The sequence below is a fragment of the Hippichthys cyanospilos genome, chromosome 5 (assembly GCF_059441005.1).
Source record: "Hippichthys cyanospilos isolate Australia breed blue-spotted pipefish chromosome 5, RoL_Hcya_1.0, whole genome shotgun sequence".
Classification (NCBI taxonomy): domain Eukaryota; kingdom Metazoa; phylum Chordata; class Actinopteri; order Syngnathiformes; family Syngnathidae; genus Hippichthys; species Hippichthys cyanospilos.
In genome coordinates this window covers 14,302,892-14,323,044 of record NC_142373.1, presented here as the reverse complement: position 1 = coordinate 14,323,044, position 20,153 = coordinate 14,302,892, and the positions used below count along the sequence as shown (strand labels likewise).

General features: G+C 43.2%; 1 protein-coding gene across 1 annotated transcript in view; it reads right to left on the bottom strand.

The window, feature by feature from the left end:
* Positions 1-1,478: 1,478 nt before the first annotated feature.
* The window catches only part of spegb (striated muscle enriched protein kinase b), a 30,918-nt gene continuing 12,243 nt past the window's right edge, over positions 1,479-20,153 (bottom strand). Inside the window, exons 7-42 of the mRNA XM_088415902.1 lie at positions 19,818-19,984; positions 19,537-19,625; positions 19,281-19,456; positions 18,413-18,673; positions 18,009-18,167; positions 17,397-17,589; positions 17,086-17,315; positions 16,849-16,968; positions 16,453-16,557; positions 16,168-16,374; positions 15,962-16,085; positions 15,482-15,654; positions 15,245-15,357; positions 14,986-15,154; positions 14,809-14,905; positions 14,534-14,734; positions 13,307-13,364; positions 13,139-13,216; positions 12,805-12,977; positions 12,698-12,724; positions 12,478-12,630; positions 12,348-12,390; positions 12,173-12,241; positions 9,454-12,097; positions 9,161-9,310; positions 8,946-9,062; positions 8,674-8,841; positions 8,409-8,531; positions 7,156-7,320; positions 6,925-7,061; positions 6,089-6,762; positions 5,620-5,859; positions 4,934-5,157; positions 4,730-4,805; positions 4,211-4,360; positions 1,479-3,971 (exon numbers count right to left, since the gene is read on the bottom strand). Of these exons, the coding sequence (XP_088272028.1) occupies positions 3,725-3,971; positions 4,211-4,360; positions 4,730-4,805; positions 4,934-5,157; positions 5,620-5,859; positions 6,089-6,762; positions 6,925-7,061; positions 7,156-7,320; positions 8,409-8,531; positions 8,674-8,841; positions 8,946-9,062; positions 9,161-9,310; positions 9,454-12,097; positions 12,173-12,241; positions 12,348-12,390; positions 12,478-12,630; positions 12,698-12,724; positions 12,805-12,977; positions 13,139-13,216; positions 13,307-13,364; positions 14,534-14,734; positions 14,809-14,905; positions 14,986-15,154; positions 15,245-15,357; positions 15,482-15,654; positions 15,962-16,085; positions 16,168-16,374; positions 16,453-16,557; positions 16,849-16,968; positions 17,086-17,315; positions 17,397-17,589; positions 18,009-18,167; positions 18,413-18,673; positions 19,281-19,456; positions 19,537-19,625; positions 19,818-19,984 (8,300 nt within the window). The 3' untranslated portion in view covers positions 1,479-3,724. The remainder of the gene's footprint in view (positions 3,972-4,210; positions 4,361-4,729; positions 4,806-4,933; positions 5,158-5,619; positions 5,860-6,088; positions 6,763-6,924; positions 7,062-7,155; positions 7,321-8,408; positions 8,532-8,673; positions 8,842-8,945; positions 9,063-9,160; positions 9,311-9,453; positions 12,098-12,172; positions 12,242-12,347; positions 12,391-12,477; positions 12,631-12,697; positions 12,725-12,804; positions 12,978-13,138; positions 13,217-13,306; positions 13,365-14,533; positions 14,735-14,808; positions 14,906-14,985; positions 15,155-15,244; positions 15,358-15,481; positions 15,655-15,961; positions 16,086-16,167; positions 16,375-16,452; positions 16,558-16,848; positions 16,969-17,085; positions 17,316-17,396; positions 17,590-18,008; positions 18,168-18,412; positions 18,674-19,280; positions 19,457-19,536; positions 19,626-19,817; positions 19,985-20,153) is intronic.

Genomic DNA, 20,153 nt, shown 5'->3' with positions numbered 1-20,153 from the left:
GATTCAACTAATTGTGTGCTAATCTTCTGCTGTTGCCTCCATTCCTCAATCAACCACATATACACATTACTGTAGGTATCCTGCACATCATCGTACAAGTCTGTACATCACCTAGCCACTTATGGTTTGCACATGCGCTCTGTCACTTGTTTGTTGTTTATATCTTGCTCTTTGCTTTGACTTGCTTAATTTTATTACATTCGAGTGGATGGCAAAGTAACAATTTCATTCCAAAACTTGTTTCTACATTGTGCACATGACAATGAACACTTTGACACAAAGCACTGTTTTCCCAATTCGCATATTGATACAACTGAACTCCTATGGAATGTTTAGCAATGGCGTCGAAAAACGTATTCAAATTTTGCACGGTCCTATCATAACGATTTCCTTCGCAAGGCCTTATCTGCTGATATAACATCGCACAGACATAAGGTCAGGCTTCCAAGAACAAAGACAAATTGCCTCGAAACGCCTTCAGTGGCCAGTAAAACATGTGCTGTGAACTGGGTGTCACATTATAAATCACCGTGTGGCAGAATTGTTCACCGGGCACATAACGCAAGGTGGGTGGAATCTTGGTCTGGATCCAAAAGGCCGCGGCGGAACCGATAATGGGATGACAGCATTTCCTAGGGGCAGCAACGAGATCACGCCGCACCACCATGTTTGAGGCTGCTTTGTTGAAAGCGGTTCTTATGTGGGAGGCCTTCCAGTCCTCGGCATGCCTCTGCGCCGTGCTCTTACTATTAATATTCAGACCCGGCAAGAACGAGGCCCCCGCAGCTGATTTTCTGCCACGTTGATACTTGATATTCTGTTACAATCTGACAACCTGCTTCACACCCCCCCAGGTCAACCCGGCCAAAGTGGACTCGTTTCAGGCCAGATGCTCTACCCATCAAGCTACCTTGGAATTGAAGTCAAGTGCACTATGACACCAGTGACACCTCCTGCGATTAAAAAAGGTGTCAGTGTCGCCGCCTTCTGGCGGGCCTCTGCAGACGCAGCTGGAAACACTTGCTTCAGGGGGTGGAATGAAACGTTCATTTCACACTTGCCAGGGTGAAATTAACATGGTTGTCAGGATTCTCTCTTATTGCTCAGAAGAAGTAAAAAAAAAACAAAACACAGAGCTGAACAAAGCAACATTAATGAAATGAAAAGTGGACAATTTCCCGCAGCAAGCCTAATCTGTCATTTTCAGTGACACTTATGGGGGCATTTTCCTTATTGTACACAATTACACAAAAGGCAAGTGTCTTTTTTTCTTTTCAATTTAAGAGCAAATTATCCAAAAGTTATCTCCTCATTGCTAAATTCAGTTAGAGTGACTCGCCACGTTTTATGCCTAATCTTTCCACCAAATCTTTCCAAACCTCCAACATGTGCGTGTTTAAATAAGCCCGGTTCACATCTCCATTTTCCCGCAGTGACTTTTCACATTACGATGAAATTGTACTCTTATTTGTGACAAATTCTTTATTGCATAGCCTTGCATCATGCCCTTGTCCATGCCCAATAAGTCACAAATAAAATAAAAAGCAGGAACTGAAATAAACAGTCACTCAATAAATAAATCAATGTGAATCACACACAGAGAAGTCACATTCATGAGAGTCATAGTAGCAAACAATTCATTGGTTGAAGGAACGCTTGCTCTGAGTCAAACATCCATCACGAGGCACCGCAACGCACAGTTCACAAAACACAGAAGAGCATTTCATACAAAATGTGTAGTGTCATTTTTCAGAAAACCCTGCTGCCTGATTTTACACTATATACTTCATTCATCACATGGCAAAGGCATTAAGAGTGTAATGCAAACTGACATTCTCTCGCTAAGTTGCATGTTTGTAAGTTAAAAACACTCTTCCGGTGATTCTTGTCCACAAATGTATCCTGGAAATGACAAAGACTTGCAAATCAAGGAGCAAGATTAACCTGGTAAATGCATTACAGGTTGTAAAACTGATTTTTATGAAATGATGCCATTCATCCATTCATTTTTAGCGCTTAATCTCAACGTGGGCGAGTGAGTTTATACCAGATAACTTTGGTTGAAAGACGTAGGGTGCACCTAGGGCTGTAGTACACAAGTCCGACTTGCACATGGGCACATTGGCATTTGACTCAGAATTGACTCTGCCATTGTAAATTTTTTATCGCTATCTTAACGGGTAACCTGACAGCAAGCGCCAAAGCATACGATCTTTTTCTTTCAGTCACTTCAACTAGCAGCAGTTTCACCAACCATCAAAAACTGGAGTTTTGCAAACCATCTTCAAAAAAACTTTAGATTCAGTAAAAAAGAAACATTTGGACAAGGCACACTGTTGAGTGGTTGGTTAAGCAAAGGCTTCAATGTTTCAAAGAAGAGCTGAGCGTAATTATTTTTTTTCTGATGTCATAAAATAGTACTTTTCTGTCTTAACCCTTTAAGCGGCAAAGTAAAAAACCAAATGCACCAATTATTACAATATCCTGTCATCGCTAATCATTTTCAAGCTACCCTCTTTGAAACAGTGATACAAAAATTCAATATTTTGTTGAAAAAAACTCTACATTAAGTTTTATGCCTGTGCTCATGTGGATTGGACTCAAACCTTGTGAACTCAATGAGGACTAAGACTTTTGTGTCTGGAATTTGACTTGGACTTTTTGTACTCACTCTTGACTTGAATCAATCAAAACGGACTTGACTACAGCCCTGGTTACACATTAGGTCACCTATTAATTACAGGGCACATTCGAAACAACCATTCATACCGACATTCACACCTATGGAGAATTTGGAGCCTTCAATTAAATAAAATGCAGGTTTACAAAACGAAGTAGGGGGGAAGAACCGCAAGCTTCGAACCCAAACCCTTTCTCACTGTTCTTTACCGCAATATTTGTACGGGAATCAGACTGTTAAGCACTCCATTATACATTTCCATGAGCTTGGCATACAAAATGTCGATCTTGAATCACTGAGTAGGTTAATAAACTGATAAATTGCCACAGAACACTCTTTACAGAGCATTTGTCTTTGAGAAATAAATCTGGTCTATAATCAGGATGAACAAGCTAATATAAGAGTTGGAAGCCACCGAGGTGTTTTTTTTTTTTTTCGCTAACCCTGCTAGTGAGTGTAATATCACCCCGAGCAAATGATAACTATTTTCCAACAATGTAATTTCAAAATGAATATTTCTCCTGAGATTCAAACACATATTTCTTGCCTTAGCATTAGTCAATGTATTAATGTAAGTAGCCCTTGTGGCACATCCACAAATGCCTCCTATTTGCTCAGTGCACATTTCCAAAACCAAAATAAGTCTCTAAAAGTGTGCCGATACTTTGAATCACTCTCATGGGTAGCACAAACGCAAGGCTTTGAATAAAGGGATGGATTCCTAATCTTTGTGTCACATTACTTCTTCAAATAAAACAATGTTTACAGCACGAAAATGCATGAGATCATTTCAGGTATAAGAAGGGCATTTAACTATAAATGCAATCAAAAATACAAACACTGAGGTAATGTCCTATGGTATATGAAGGTAGTTCACAAAACAAACAAACAAAAAAAAGGATTCAGGCCATGTGCTGCTTGGAGTGTTTTTGTCCTTTTGCCAACCAAGTTCCACGACCCAGACCTGGCTCCACCACCAAGCAGCTCAACATACAACGCTGTGGATATTCCTCATGTTCTTCTTCAGCGCAGAGAAGTGAACTTTTAATGAGGGACGGGGGTAGTCGGTAGAACCGGCGAAACCGGGCTGGTGGGAGTTTGTGGAGAGCTCTGGTAGGATCGAAGAAGAACTTTATGCTGAGTCGCCGTCGCCTGTCGTCTGTGCTGCTGCTCGGTCAAGTATTCCTTGAGACGGGTGGTCGTAAAGGTGAGCGTCTGCCGACGAAGACGCATCAGGTAGGCGTCTTGGAGCCAAGAATTATTGAAGCAGTCCTTGATCGAAGGCCTGGCCCTGTTGAGGGAGCCAAAGGATGCAAATTTGGATCGTGTACAAGTGAGAATTTAAAGCAACGTTCTCCAAGCTTTTCCGAACAATGGACTGGATTCACGTCTTGTTATGTTTTGACATGTGAACTGTGCTCAGTTAAAATTTCTAATGATAAAACACATGTTTTGTGCGGCCTAGTGGCCCGTCTAAGACCCACCGGTTGGGGAATGTAACTGGAATAATTAGTCTCGGGTTTAACTTACCAAGGGTAGCTACAAAGGATCTTCTTGAGGAACAGTGAGGCACTTTGGGACACATTTTGGTAGAGTTTGGAGAGGTCAAACTTTGCAGCGTGGATCTTCATCTCAGTCTGCTGTGGATCATTTTCCAAGAAAGGCGACCTGCCACTCAGCCTGAACAATCCATTTCACAAAACAGATTTTCAGATTTATCCGACAAAGATCCTTATTTGAATGAATACCTAATCAAAGATGATTTCATGCACCCAATATGGTAGTTATGAGGCGTCAGGATTAAGGCTTCGGGGTCATTTGAGTTTCTGGTTGGTTCTTGCATCAAAAAGGTTTTTCTCCTTTTTCTTTAGATCACCATTATCAGTGTTAGACGCGCGTAATCATTAGTTTCCCCGGTAAAGCTAATTAAAGGAGAATCACTGAAGGCGCTTGTGTCACATGATTCAGCTGCCTTTGTTGAAAAAAAAAAAGTGAGCAGCAATATTTCAAGAGTGTTTTGACTGGAAGCTGTGTGAATGCAATACTTACATAATGAAAGTGATCACACCCACGCTCCAGATGTCAGCTGGGGGGCCCACCACATCCCCTTTCAACATCTCTGGAGCTGCAGGGAAAGGAGAGAGAAATAGGATTGCATTATTGAAGTAAAGATTACATCTTATAAATTGCAGATCACGGTTACAGTGATGGAATCAGCGGTTGAGGTTTAATCTGATAAACGTTCTGCCTTACACATGCACTCCAGAGTTCCAATGGGTGGGCTAAACTGCTTGAGGAAAAGCGGGTTGAAGTTTTGAGCACTGCCAAAATCAATGATCTTGATGACGTTCATATGCGTGACCATGATGTTCTCGGGCTTGATGTCCAGGTGGAGAATTCTTCTTGTGTGGAGGTAGTCCAAACCCTGGAGGATCTGTACAATGTAGCTCACCACGTCTTCCTCTGAGTAACGAAACCTCAAAAGAGAAAACATATGACGGTTATGAAACGAGTCTTGCTACCTATTCTTCAGGGTGAATCCTCAAAATAGCAAGACACATCCGCCTGCAAGACTTTCGAAGAATAATATTAAGTCCTCAGTCCTCAACCCCAGACTGGATTCAAGATTCAAGAGTTTTATTGTCATATGCATAGTAATACCACACAATGAAATTCTTACTCGAGAAGATAGAGAAAGGGATGTGAGTCAACGTTACCTTTCAGCGCATGATTGGAACAGTACAAGGATAGAAGGTTAACAAAAGCAGATAAGAGCGGAAAAGTGATAGATTCTTTTTAAATGTAGGAGATCTCCAAATTGATTTTTACTATGGTTTTGGATGTAACAGGATTTTTTTCGGTGGGAGTTGGATAGGATGGGAGCAAAAATCCACTCCCACGTCACCCTCTATTGTCAAGCAAAGTTCTCTAGTTGTCACCTGTCTACGAGGCTTCGGAGCATCTCCTTCCCGCTGCAGTACTCTGAGATAAGCACCAGGTAGCGCGGTGTTACGTAAGCCTCGTGCAGCGCCATGATCCTGTCGTGATGAAGCGACTTGAGAATGTCGTACTCCTGCAGAACCGCCTGCTTGGTGTCAGCTTCGTATGGGACGATCTTGGCCATGAACAGGTTTCCAGTGGCGTTTTCACGGCATTCTCGGATCACCCCGAAGCGACCCCTGTGTCACGAAGAAAGAATGCAGTAAAACTGAGTGACTATTTCCACCTTACATGTTTATTTTTGTTTATTTTTTACTCGGGAATGCAGAAGGTACTCTGGAATTATGGGAAAGAACTGCAATGTTTTTAGCATTTATTCTCAAAGTATGTTTGACTGTATTTGCATATACGTTTGAAGGAATTTCCAAGCCCAAAATTCAAAATTGCATTTTGGATCGATTTTTCTACCTGGCTTTCTCATCCATGAATGTATAGGGTTTCTGAGGAACCCCCTGCCGCAGATATCCCTCTCCAGCCTTGCCGAGCGGTGTCCTTCTTCCAGAAGGTGTTGCCCGACCCGAGGGGGTAATCCGTCCCGACGGGGTAATCCGTCCGGACGGGGTGACCCGGCCCGACGGGGTACCGCGATTGTCCCCACCCTGCAGCACCGGCGTCAAACTCTGCAACACCACCACTGGCGGGGAGACTTTAACAGCAGCGACGGATGGCGTGGTGGTTGTTGATGTGACAGTGGATTGAGAAGATGGCGTAAGGCGAGCAGAGGCAGTCGGCGCATACATTGGCACCGAGGAGATTGGTTTCCCGATGACAGGGACAGACGGTACTACAGGAGAGGGAACTTTGCTGTTAATAATAACCTTGACGGGAGTCTGGGGTTTGGGTGGGACAACAGGAGGAGCTGTTGGCTTGGCTTGAGGTTTGCCCACACTGATGCTGAGCGTTGTCTTAGCTATGCCTGTTGTGGTTTTCACAGTCACGTCGGTCTGAGACTGTACTGGTTCTGAAGAGGTGGTACTCACAGATGCCGTCTGGTTCATTTTAACTTGCGCTGTGGTCTGGATGGTTTTCGGGGATGGGGGTTTTGCCAATGATACAGGAAGAGTTGAAGGGGTAAGTGGGGCGTGTGTCTGCTTCGGGGTGGGCGTTTGCATTGGAGCAGGTGTCTGCGTGGAGGCAGGCGTGTGTGTCGGGGTACATGTTTGTGTTGGGGTGGGCGTCTGCATCGGGGCAGGCGTCTGCGTCAGAGTGGGTGTCTGCGTCAGGGTGGAGGTCTGTGTCGGGATGGGCGTCTGTTTGGAGACTTTACTGGGAGCCAGCTTCATTGGTGGGATTTTCATAGATGACATCATCAACACAGGGGTCGATGGACCTGCTGCCGGGCTGGTCTTGACCACCACAGGTGCGCTACACTCAACTGGTTCTAAGACGGAGAGATGTACCTTAGTATTACATTTTTGAAGAAAGAAAGAATGTCAGATTAAAAATCGAGGTCTAACTCTAAAAAATACACATACCTGAAGCCCCTAGTCGCACAACTTCAGAAAGGTTGCTGTACGGGCCTTGCCCAGCCTTGTTGACACAAGCTACCCGAAATCTGAATGCACCCCCTGCTGGCAAATCAATGACATTGTAGTAACAATCTGCCACCCCTGTGGCCACCATCAACCAGTTGCTTTCTCCTGTGGGACAAAAGAAAGCTACATAAATACACTTTGCTATTGAACATGATTATTACGCTCTCCTTTTTTTAATTGAGTACGTTTTGTTTGTGCATTGATTTGAACGCAAGGTAAGCTTCATTACAAACTAAACACTATAATGGGATTTAATGCAAATATTTTAAACACACATAATTTAATACGGAATGCACAGTGCAAGAGACGTTAGCACATCTGCCTCAGAATTCGGAGGTCTCCCGCTTGCTTCTGGCTTCGGCCTTCCAGTGTGACGTGCGCATGTTCTCTCTATGCCTGTGTGGTTACTCTCCCACAATCCCAAAACCCTGCGTGGTATTTTTATGAAACACTCCAAATTTCCCTTTGGTGTATTTGTGAGTGTGAATGTTCATTTCTCTTTGTGTGCCGTGTGATTAGCTGGCATCTAGTTCAGTGTCTTTGCTGCCCAAAGACAGCTGGGATAGTCAGCAGCAAGCCTGCGACCACAGTGAGCACAAGCAGTTAAGAACATGGATGGATGGACACATTCGCTATTGGTAATCCTCCTTTTGATTATTATCACATATCAGAGCTTTGATTCTTTGAACTGGCTATATTTGTTTGCTCACATTACTTCTGTAACACCCACTGGTTTTATCTTGTTTCCATAGCAACATTTGAATGATGCCTTCATAATAGCTGTACGCGCTGACACATATAGCTAATCCAAAAAACATGGTTCTTTAATCCATCCATCCATCCATTTTCTATAGCCGCTTCTCCTCACTGGGGTCGCAGGCTCGCTTGTGCCTAATCCAGCCATCTCTGGGCAGTCGGCGGGGGACACTCTAAACTGGTTGCTAGTCAATTGCAGGGCACACAGGCACAACCAATCATTCACACTCCCAATCACTCCTAAGGAGAATTCAGAGTGTCCAATATAACTACAACGCATGTTTTAGAAGTGCGGGAGGAAGCCAAAGTGCTCGGAGAGAGTCTATGCAGGTCCAGGGAGAACACACAAACTACTACACACAGGAAGGCCAGCGCAAGCTAGAAACACAAGGTCAAATAAAGACGTCGAGAAACATAACTGAAAATTTTATACTAACCTTCCGTCTTCCTCTCCAGAGAATATGTGCATGGTGCGGTAGTGTCGGAGGGTCTCCACAGTACCAAAGCTGTGTTGTTGTACTTCTGAGGGACCTCCGGGGTTCCGGGTCGATTAGGCAGACCTTTTCATATTAACAATGTGAAACCGTATCCCCTCCAAACTTTAACTAAACTGTGCACCAAACATTCAACCATTCGTTTTGTAATACACACACACACACACATGCACACACGGACACACACGTACAAACAAGAAGGCCTTACGTGCAAGAGAAATTGTGCAAGAACTTGAAACGGAGGCCAGGGGGCTCGTCGCAACACATTCGTAAACCCCTGCATCTTTTTTGGTGGTCTGCATGATCATCAGAAGCTGCCTGCCATCAGGGCAGGCGATCATGTTCATCCTCGCATCAATCTCCAAAGGTTTCTTATCTGACGGAGGAAACATAGTTATGTGTTTGATGAGCGTTTGACTTCAAGTGAAATTTTTTGCCCACCTAGCAACAAGAGTGTATTCATAGTTGAGTGAGTCATACCTTTCAACCAGGTGATGTGTGGGTGAGGGCTTCCTGCAGGCAGGCAACTGAGTGTCACTGGATCTCCCTCAAGCAGGACGTGATCTCTTAGCTTGATGTGGAAAACTGGTGGAAAATCTGCAAGGCAAGGATTCGATACAAAGAATTCAAATGGATAAGCATTGCGTGTCAGAGAAGTAATGCACAACATTATTATAACATAATTTTGGAATTACCAGAGACCAGTCTGGAGTACTGGCGTGATGGCTGAGAACCTGTTTCTCTGGAGATGGCTGTGGGTATATCTGGCTGCGATACGGCTTTAGATCGTCTCCCTCGGGTCAGACCCCATCGATCCCAACGAGATCTTCGTTCCCCTTCGACACCTATTCAAAAACCGTGTTTAAGCTACCATCAACAACAATTTCCACAGGGGGGTCCTCGGTTCCAATGGATGATGAAACATCATTGCCAGGCCATTGTCCGAGAACCCCTTTTATTTTATAATGAAAATGGCATTGCGTTATACCCTTTGATGTGTCTGACTTCAAACTGGACATTGAATCCAGTGACTCGGATGAGGCCCCATTTGTGGCCTGAGATGCCAGCTGGTTCTGGGGAACATTGGGAATTTTTACTCCACGGTGTTCTGATGTCGCACGACGAAGCATGGAAAGAATTGGTGTCTTCTTAGGCTCCTTCTCTTCTGACATTTTTCTTTCCTCAGAGTAGCTACGAATTCTGGTTGAGATACCAGCCACCGTTGATTCGATCTTCCGACGCATTGTCAAAACTGGTGATTCGTTGGACTTTTTAGGCTCCTTTTCCTCATTTTCAACTGAGTTATCAGCGCCACCATCCGTGCGCATCATCTCCACTTCTTTCTTATCTTGGGATCCTCTTCTTCCAAGTGTCCAAGATACTCTCCGTCTTGAAGGCACTGAATCTTCTTCTTTGGTCACTTCCTCTTTGCGTTCCGCTGAAGGAGTTCTTTTTAACCTCAGGGAAAGCCTCCTCATAAAACCTTGGTCCTTTTGAGCTTCACGGAGATCCTGGACTGATTTGGACTTTTCCTCAAGTTTCTTCTGTGCCAGTTCCAGCGGTGCACCTATTGGACTTGGCCTGTAAATAACCTCACCAGACTCTGAAGACGTTACATGTGATTTGTCCTCATTCTTTGAGCGAGACAAAAACTTCAGAGTTCGTGTCAGTGAAGAGTCACGTTTTTTGAAGCGGGCCTCAAAAATTTCTTCAGAGGTAATGTCTTCTAGGTCCACTCCTACAAATGGTGGAGAGGAATGGGTGGTTGTCTTGGGCGGACTAGGCTCTTTTGTTATGGTTTCGGGGGAGGCTACTCGAGAGTATACGGCCGGATGCTCGGTTGTGGAAACTACGTGTGGTGTGGGTTTTGAAGAGTCAGTCACAAACACATTATTTGATGCAGGATCTAACGTGGTATTAGGGAGATCAACAGGGGTGGATGGGCCAAGAGTTGTGCCATCCAGAGGTTGAAGGGAAGGGACCATGATTGTGTGCATAATACTAGCATATGCTGAAGTCCTTCCATCAGGAAGAACTTGAGCAGGGGGTGAGGGTGTTGAATAAGTTGGAACTTGCCTTGTTGAGTCAGAGTATTCTTGTTTTGAACTTGTGTTAACCGAGTTTGAGGTAATAATCTCTGATGATTTAGAAGGTGTTATTTCTTTCTTTTTTAACTCTTTCTCAGATGCATTTTCATCATATACAGCTTCTGATTGTTCTTCTTCTTTCAGTATCTGTTCCTTTTCTTGTGGGTCGTTTGCTTCTACTGTCACCACATTTTCCTCAATTTCAGAGCTTTGGACTGCAACAGATGGAGAAGGGACTGTATGATCCACAATCTCTGATCCATTCGGTACTTCCCCTGATATAGTCGAGTCTTTTTCAGAGAAGCTGTTTGTGCTTGACCCTCCACCTAAATCATTGTCTGAAACCACCCTTTCTGTCTTTCCATTACTAGTTTCTTTTTCACTCAATGATTCAGTGTTTTCAGTTTTAATGGGAGTGTCTCGTGGGGCAGACTCTGGTGTTGGCGGTTTTGGTGAAGGCTCTTGAGGAGTCACTGGGCGGGAGTCAAGCTTTATTTGCTCAGTGAGAGCTGACATGGATATAGCTTCCTTGAGTCGCCGCTCTTCCATCTGTGCCAAAGGAATCTCAAGAGGAGCTCCCGAGCGTCTGTGTAAAGCTATTGGTTCTGAATCACCTTGACTGAAAGAAGCACTTTTGCTCAATACCTTGGGTTTGGAAGTATCATCTCTGGATGAATCGCTAGATGCTGCCCTTGTTAGTGAAGAGGGTCTCAGGTGCGAGGTGCGGGAATAGCGATCTGAGGAGATTGCCTCTTTTTCATCCGCCATTCCTAATGTTTCCAGTAGAGGACCCCGTAGTCCACTCATCTTTTTGTCCACAGAACCCCCACGAAGCAATCGTTGCCTCATCAGTTCAAGCTTCAGAGCGTAATCTTCCTGACTCATCTTGGCTGTTCCTGGACTGGTGCTTCGCTTTGGTAGTTCCATTGAGGCGGCTTTCTTGAGAACTTTTCTTCCACCCTCTTGGTTTCCTTCTGAAACTCCTTCCTCTGGTGTGATCCGAAGTAGCAAAGCGCTGTCGGCCGAACCCCCGCGTCTCAGCTCCCCTTTTCGTCTCACGCTTTCAGGTTTGTCTGACTCCATACTGGAACCCCTTTTCAGAGGCTTTCTTTTCATAGCTTTCTCAGGCATCTCAGCAGGTAAATCTTCATCTGAGGAACCAATATCATCTTTCTTCGTTCTTTCGTGTGGCTGACTTTTACCCATCAATTCATTCTTTTCATTAATTTCAGCTCCATCGCATTCCACTGTTTCTTGGAGAGCACTTGTCGTCTGTTTACACATTCCATTCTGTTTCCCTGAGTCGTTCTCATTGGTCTGAATATCATTCAGTGACATCCTGGATCCAGAGAATTCCATGTTGAGTGGCATTGGAATGAAAGGGAGCTCATCAATGTCTTCATCTGAATCAGAGGATGAGGAAGGCAAAGGTGACGTGTCTTTAAGGTGTCTGGGAATTGCAATGGAGATATGACTTGAGGAATCATTCAGCAGCTCAGGAATGGATCTCATGACCATTTTAGATTTGTAGCTGATTATTGAACGCTAAAAAACAAACAAATCTTTGTTACATTGTATTTACGTTTGCTTGACTTGTAAATGAAAGAAACGTTTCATTACCTGCCATTTTCTGCGCGATACAAACTTCTTGAGTGTCTCTGTGTTTATAACTGACCCTTTACTGAGGGTCTGTAAGAAAAAAGATAAATGTTCTTAAGGCCATCTCAAAGGAGATCTCAGCTGAATAACGTTATACAAAAATAATAAAATGTTAAAGACATTTAGACTTGGTTACCTTGAACCAGGGATGTCTGAGGCATTCTTGAGTATCAGGTCGCCTAAAAGAAAATAACATAGCGACACTGTAATATGTGCGTTTTTGCAAAGCCTTTGATACATAAGGAATTGAAAAAGAGGTTGCTCACAGTCTGTCTGCTACAAGCAGTTTAATGATGAAACCTTTAGCTTCTTTCGAAAGATTAGCAAACATTGTTTCCTCGAAGGCCACGTTGTAGTTTCTGATGTTCAGCACAGAGCTGCGGTCGTTTTCACCAGCAAATGGAGAAACTCCTGTCAGACTGATAAATGTCCAATTTAGTTTTCAAAACAGGATCATTCCTCAAACCTTATAATGAGATAACTCACCACAGGTATGTGATAACTCCGACTGACCTAAGGAAATGGAAGAAAAGCGTTTGCCTGAAGTGCTTGCAGAAACAATGAATCACACTTTTTATTACGAATGCAGATACCAGATATCGGTTGCCTTTGACACGGGGGTCTGGTTCACAATTTCTGGAGCAACAAATTCTGGCGTGCCAAATTTGCAATACTGAGCCTCATCTGGTGTGATCTCCATTGCATTGCCAAAGTCACAGAGTCGGAGCTGGTCACTGTGTGTGTCTGCCATGAGGATGTTGTCAGGCTGGAAGGGAAAGGGTGGGAAGAAGGGGGTATGTGTATGTGTATTACCATCATTTCACATGTAAACACATGGCAGATAATGAAGGTTAAGACAAACAACATTCAAAATGAATTGTCAAAAGAATAAGATCATAAGCTTGCGGGATTTGCTGAAATTTCTACCTTAATATCCAGGTGAATGATGTTAAGATGATGAAGATAATCAACACCGTCGAGCAGTTGCCTGACGCATGAACGAACCTAGGGTACATTGAAGACGTGTTCCGACACTCGATAAATATCACTCATAAAAGCTTGCCGTATTGTAATATGACATTTAATGTAACTTACATCACACTCCATGAGTGTTGATTTCCGTGTGAATCTGTCAAGAATCTCCTCGTGACATCTTTACACCGAGATTCAGGAAAACACTCTGGGATTTAAATGTTTTTGACAAAGACAATGCACTCGGGTACGAATTCAAAATGCCAGAGGCGGTCAGTCTGTTGCCAACGGAAGCTCTTTTTTCAGACAGACAAATGATGGGAACGCTAAATATAAAAGTAATGGATGAAGAATGTCAGAAATGGATTTTTCATCCTTTATTGTAATCATCAGGAAAGACATTCTCTCAGATATCCCTTAGTCCTACACATAGCTTATGCTTTATAATCAAAGTAACTACAGTATAGTCACTTTACTTTGCCACCAAGCAGTGGAGATTAAACTGCCAATTCAATCCACCGCTTGTGGTTCACAGCCAGAACACAGCTGATTTTACTGGGAATGTCTTTGTGCTGCCTTTATGAGTCATGGTTTCGTGTAGCAAAATGCTTACTGTACACAATCTTGCTCAATTTGCATTTGTTTAGAATTAACTGTTAAGAGATTTTTTTTGTGTTCTTTTGCCTTATAAATATGATTTACATGAAGAAATATCTTGTTGATGGAGCATTCTGGGACGCATTTCCACAGCAAGGAGGTCACTCTTCTAAGTAACCAATTGGTGCACAACAAATGGACAGTAGGCTCCTCCTAATTGGTTCTTGCCTAGGAAATGCAAGATAGAAGTTTTCAAACTTCCTAATTAAAAGCATTTTTAGTAAACAAAAGATCAGCAAGACTTTTTTAAAAAAAAAAAATTACATGCAGTGTACGTGATGGATTTTGAAATTTGAAAGGGGGCGTCACCTATAATAGTGTATTAAACGGTCGTAAGAGAACGGACAACCACAGTTTGAATAGAATAAAATGTAAAGCATATAATACCTCCCTGTGGACATGTTTCCCAAATGCACTCCAGGCCCAACTTCATATGCCTACATGCAGTTTAACTGATACGATGGCTTGATGCAATTTAGGGTTAAATTGTTGATTTAACTAGTCTTGTTGCTTCACTTTTATTACTGTAATATGATTTAGGTGCAGTACAATAGTACATTACAGAAATTAGGTTAATTTTGACTAAGTAGAAAAAAAATGTTTGGGGTCATGTTTAAAAAAAGGTTCTTGGGACTAATGACGAAAGTGAGCGGGGGTGACAATGGAAATGAGCAATGAGCATAATGAGGATACAGTTCCGTAATGATAATAACGGTGTTCTTTTTCTCAAAGGCATCATGGAAGAGGACAACTCGTTCATGGTCCATCTTGGAGAGCAGTCTCATCTCTCGCAGAGCTGAGCTTTTCTTTTTGGCTCGCGTGGAGATGAACTTGGCGGCGTACTCCATTTTGTCTACTTTCTGAGTCACGCGTTTAACATATGAAAAAGCACCTCTGGGGGGAAACAACAACGTTTCAATCTTCGATTTCAACATAGAGTCATTGACAGTGTATGACCCAACTTTTACCTTCTAATTTCCTTGTGAATGTCATAATGATCAGTCAGTCGTCGCATTTTCCTCAAAATGGTCTCCTCATCTTCCATCGGGTCCTCTTTGCTCAAAACTACATTCAATAATTAGCTTAACGAGTGCACCATTTTCGAGAATTGACTCAATAAAGGTATACGAGCACAAGTTAGTCACCTTCATGTACGGTGAGTTCAGCTTTGCAGGACACGGATCCTGCCAAGTTCCTTGCGGTGCAGGTGTAGACACCTGAATCCTCGGGGCATGCGTTGAGGACCACCAGGGAACATTCGTTATCATCATACACAAATGTGAAATGGCTGCTCTCTGAGAGCAAGATGTCGCTCTGAAACAAAATGAGCAAATTCTATGATGAGATTGCTTCTGTTTTGGACTGACTGACCTTCATACTGGCTTGACACTGAAAGCTACAAACCTTAAACCAGAGGATGTCAGGAATGGGCCGACCCTCCACAACCACAGCAAAGCGAGGAGACTCCCCAGAGCAAACATCAATATCCTCCATTATAGTCTCAAATGTTGGGGGGGCTGTGGGCAGAGTGACATAAAAAAAAAAAATCTAAATAGGCACATTGTACTTTATGGAAAGTCATTTCAAGGCTACCAAAATGTCTCCAAGAAGAACATAGGTGATGATGATGATGCAGCTTACCTGCCATTTCCACACTGAATGTGCAGCTGTCACTCCCATGCTTGTTGGATGCCACAAACATCAACTCTCCAATGTCGGCAGGCTTCACTTTGGTTAGCGTCAGTGTGTGCTGATCGTCATCTGGCATTGTCATTTCATACACACCCCGCTTACTGTCCAAGACCGCGCCCCTTCTGTCAATTTAGTTTATATTGGTGATGGGAAAACAAAGCCTCATGAAGCACGAGATATTTTTTCACTCGGGTAGATGGTGTTTTTGGTTCGAGTATAAAGGCAAAGTGCAATGGAGACGTATTGCATTTCTCATTTGCATCTCTAAACCAAAAGTGCCCACTAGAGGAGCAAAAAAAATATTTCAAATGCTTCGTGAAGCTTTGTTTTCTCATCACTAGTTTATGTATCCTCAACCATCTCTGAAGACAAAGTAAAATGCAGGTAGAATCAAAAAATACAAAAATAAAAACAACAAAGTGATAATACCTTTTCCAAAGAGCAGCGGCATTGACATGATTGATGGTGATGGTGATGCTTACTGACTGGTTTTCCATCACGTAAACAATTTCTGGTTTATCAATAATCACTGGAGCTTCTTGAAGATAGGGGCCTTCAACCAAAAGCACTTCGGGATTAGTCAAAGCAATGCCAGAGCGACTGGATGCTTTCAACAGGCAAATGCAATACTGTACCTCGGTCCAGCAGTTGCACCGGATCTGTGGCTGATGAGGGCTTGCTGAAGGCCTTGGAGGTGATAGTTAAAACCCTGAAAGAATAACGCACGCCTTTGGACAGTGTGCTGATGGTGTAAGTAGTCTCCTTCAGCCCAGATGCAATAATTGTCCATTGGATGGAACCAAGTGCTTGTTGCTGGATGGCGTACATCAAGGAGTTTGGATCTACATGGAAAGAACAACTTACATGTATACTAGAATAGCGCAAGAGGTTCTTCTTACGTGACAAAATGTTTCTGGTACCGATGGAAGGGTCTAATCTCCTTGGCTTCCTCCAGCTGAGGGTTATCACTTTACCAGTGATGGATTCTATCACTGGAGTTCCATCAGGAGGATCAGGGAGAATATCTGAAAAGGATTCAAATGAATAGCATTAAATCAAATTGGCATAGGCATCTGACCATTAAACCGAGGATATATCCAAGTTCTTTAGGCTGAAGTCAAACGAGCAACAGCTCTTAGGAACATTTTTGGCCTAGGAATGATGAGGTGTGTTCCATTGGTGTTAGGATTATGATCAGGTCCTTGAAAAAAACAAGAGTCCCTGTGAGGGGTCCCCGTACCGAAAACCTTTGGGAACCAATGATATAAGGCATATAAGAAAAATATTCCAGTAAAAATAATATTGGAAAATCTTACCTGTAACATAGAGATGAGCGTAGCAAGTGGCCTTGCCTATCTTGTTGGAGATGACACTCTTGTAAACCCCACCATGTGCGTGACACACGGAGCGGATGACCAGACTGTGGACATCACGAACTGAAAAGAATTGACCAGGTAATTAGGGATGAAATTATATGATATTGGCGTTGGGCTGAATCCTCTTATTGTGTCTTGAGGGTTTTTTTTTTTTTTAATCTTGGGCTAAACACTTACATTGTGTCATCTTTCTGTCCTCAGTGCTTTCGATTCTTTTGCCATTGTGGAACCAGGCAATGGTGGGATACGGCAATCCGGCCACTTTACATTTGAGAATGGCTTCCTTCCCTTCAATGACATCCAAATCATAAAGAGGCTTGATGAAGTCAGGCATTGTGAAACGCTCAACTTCATTCTCAGGGACCTCAGGCTCCTCTGGTATAGATGGCATCTTCTCCAGTTTAGCCCTGCATGAAGAATGAATGCCACGCCGGTTAAACGAAGCCAATACTAGAAAAGCCGAGAAAATGTTTTCATTACGACCCTACATTTGCGAGGAGATTGCCGGCCGTGGCTCCTGTATGTAAAGTTCAGCAGAACATTCGGCCTCGCCGTGGCTGTTTGAGGCCGTCACAGTATAGAAACCTTCATCGTCATTCGTCACATGAGAGATGATGAGGGAGTGACGACCGTGATCCCTAAGAATGCGAACATCCTCACTTTCGGTGAGCGGATGATCTGCTAAGAAACAGGACACTGCTATATGACAAATGGTCGCTATCCAAAAATGATTGACTCCAAATAATGTTTTTTTGCTCAGTTAGCTTTGCCTGTGATAGTGAAATGCAAAATCTAAAGTTGGGCACCAACTTGTTTGCAGAGGGTACAACTGATCTATGTATTCACCTCTTACCGTTTATACTCGCCTAAATTTCAAACTGAAAAGTTCATTTATGAGTAAACTAAGGCAAGACCATCATTATTTATGGATCAATACAGTACATTTTATGGCATTGTTCTTTCATTTTTTTCTAAAATTCTGCAAAATATGTCATTTTTGGGATTGGAAACAATTTTCAGACATAGCTCAGACTTCTTCAATCTGAAATTGCAGGACAGCGAAACCAATGCCATCTGAGGACAGTTTTGGGAAACCTTACCAAAGTGAGTCCAGACGACTTTCGGCGGCGGGGTCCCGCTGACTTTGCAGTCAAATCGAGCGTTGCGGCCCTCTATGACTTCCAAAACATCCAGTTTGCGAGTAAACAGAGGCTCGATTGAGGGAATCACTCGTAGTTTCCCACATGATGTAATTTCCTCTGAAATAAACACAGAAAATAGCTATTATAACTCTTTTTTGTTTATAATAAGCATATGATTTCTGTTTATGTTAAATAAAACATTGTGATACATACAGTATAAAAAATACTGTGACAAGTGTCCTGTAATTCTTGATCTTTGGGATATTTTCACAAACGTAAGTGATAGGCAAGTTCTTAAAACACTATGGAAATTTTTGAAGTTGTTAAAAAAAATGCATAATATGTGTCTTTGAAGTTCATACCTTTAGCTGTGCTCAGCTTGCAAGTGTACGTCCCACTATCATCCTCATGCACTGAATTAAGCAGCAGGCGACATTTTCTCCCATCAAAGTGCATTTTGCAGTTGAGCAATGCAGGCTGGATCAGTTTCCCATCGGCCAGCCAGTCCACATCTGTGTCTTGCGGCCCCACGACGTGGCACTCAAACAGCACCGTCTCGCCTGCGTTTGCAGTCAGGTCTTTCACTGGGCGGATGACAGCCAAGCTTGGCTCCACTGCTGGTACTGGGAGTAAATTAGAGTCGGCAGTCATATTTAACAGATCGAAAACACTATTTTCTTGACTTGGAAGGGATGTGATGATTTACGAAAAGGACAGGATTGGAAAAAAAAAAGTCAGTGCTAATAATGTGTGGTGGTAGCGGTTCGGCAAGCGACAATCTGTTGGGAAGCGGTGCAATGTTTGGCAAGGAGTGACAGGACAGGACTGAAGCAGTGAGCCAGGAAGATTTGTGTGTGCGTGTGTAGGAGTGGGTATGCAGTCCCGGTCAGGAAAAGCTGCGCTTCACCCGACAAGAAAAGGATTCGACAAAAAGAATAAGACAGAAAGAGGACGGGATAGCAAACGCGAGTCAGGCAGAGCTACCGATGTATGACGGTAGAGGTTATATTTCAACATTTCGGGAAGGGAGTGCTAAACCTTGGGAGTAAAGCATGCAGCAAGTAACTAAACGGATGGCACAGGACAGAAGAAGAGAACCATGCAGTGCCACAGGTGCGCTTGATGAAAGTGCCAATTGTGTGAGGAAGGAATGCGCGAGGATAGAATGTGACAAGTGGTAAATAGGACAAGATGGCAGCCAGTGTTTTTGATGCATTTTTGCATTATTACCTTTAACATCCAGCTTGCCTTCACACTGTTTTGTTCCAAACTCATTGATGATCTTACAGGTATAAATCCCTGAGTCTGACATGAGGGCCGACTTGATGGTCATTTCAAAAGTGCCGTTTTCGGTTTCACGCACAATATGACGCGGGCCACTTTTGACCGTGACTCTGTCTCTCAACCTGCAAGAATGAATAGAAAGTGATAGAATACACACAATCGAATTTGCTTGATAACTAATGTGTCTATGATTGACACCTACCAATACAGCATAGGTTTTGGTTGACCACTTATTCGCACAGACATGGTGACTTCCTGTCCTTCAACAACAGTTTGATCGGTCATTGTTACCTGTATCGGAAGGGGAAAAAAAAAAGAACTCAAAATGCAGTTTTGTTGTGTTTATGTGTTAAGTAATGCGGCTATGAGAGATACTAAGAAAATCCACGTGCCTCATCGGAAACAATTTGGTTGCACGTGATCAGTGCTGAAGACACAGTACTCCGAAATGTAAAACTGCTGAGGTTCGTTAACAGCCCTCACCAGAAACGCTGGAGGCTTCTTGAATTTGCTGTCAAGTGTCCTCCTAGGTTGTTGCGCACTAAAGTCCATAGCTTCCTCCAGGGGACTGAGGTACTCCTCGTCCGATGTGATGGGGCTGCTGATGTCCATTGGAAGCCCCAGGACACCCTTGGGCTCCTGAGTGGGTTCTGCCAAATTGCACATTCACTTAGTTCATTAAATCTGACGAGAAGATCGGTTTTCTTGTTATTTTATATGGAACACATTCTCATTATTTTGAAAACAATAACTGGATTGTTAAATGTCAAATCCAAACAATAACAGATTTTCAGTAAAGCAAGCAACTGAGCCTCAGTG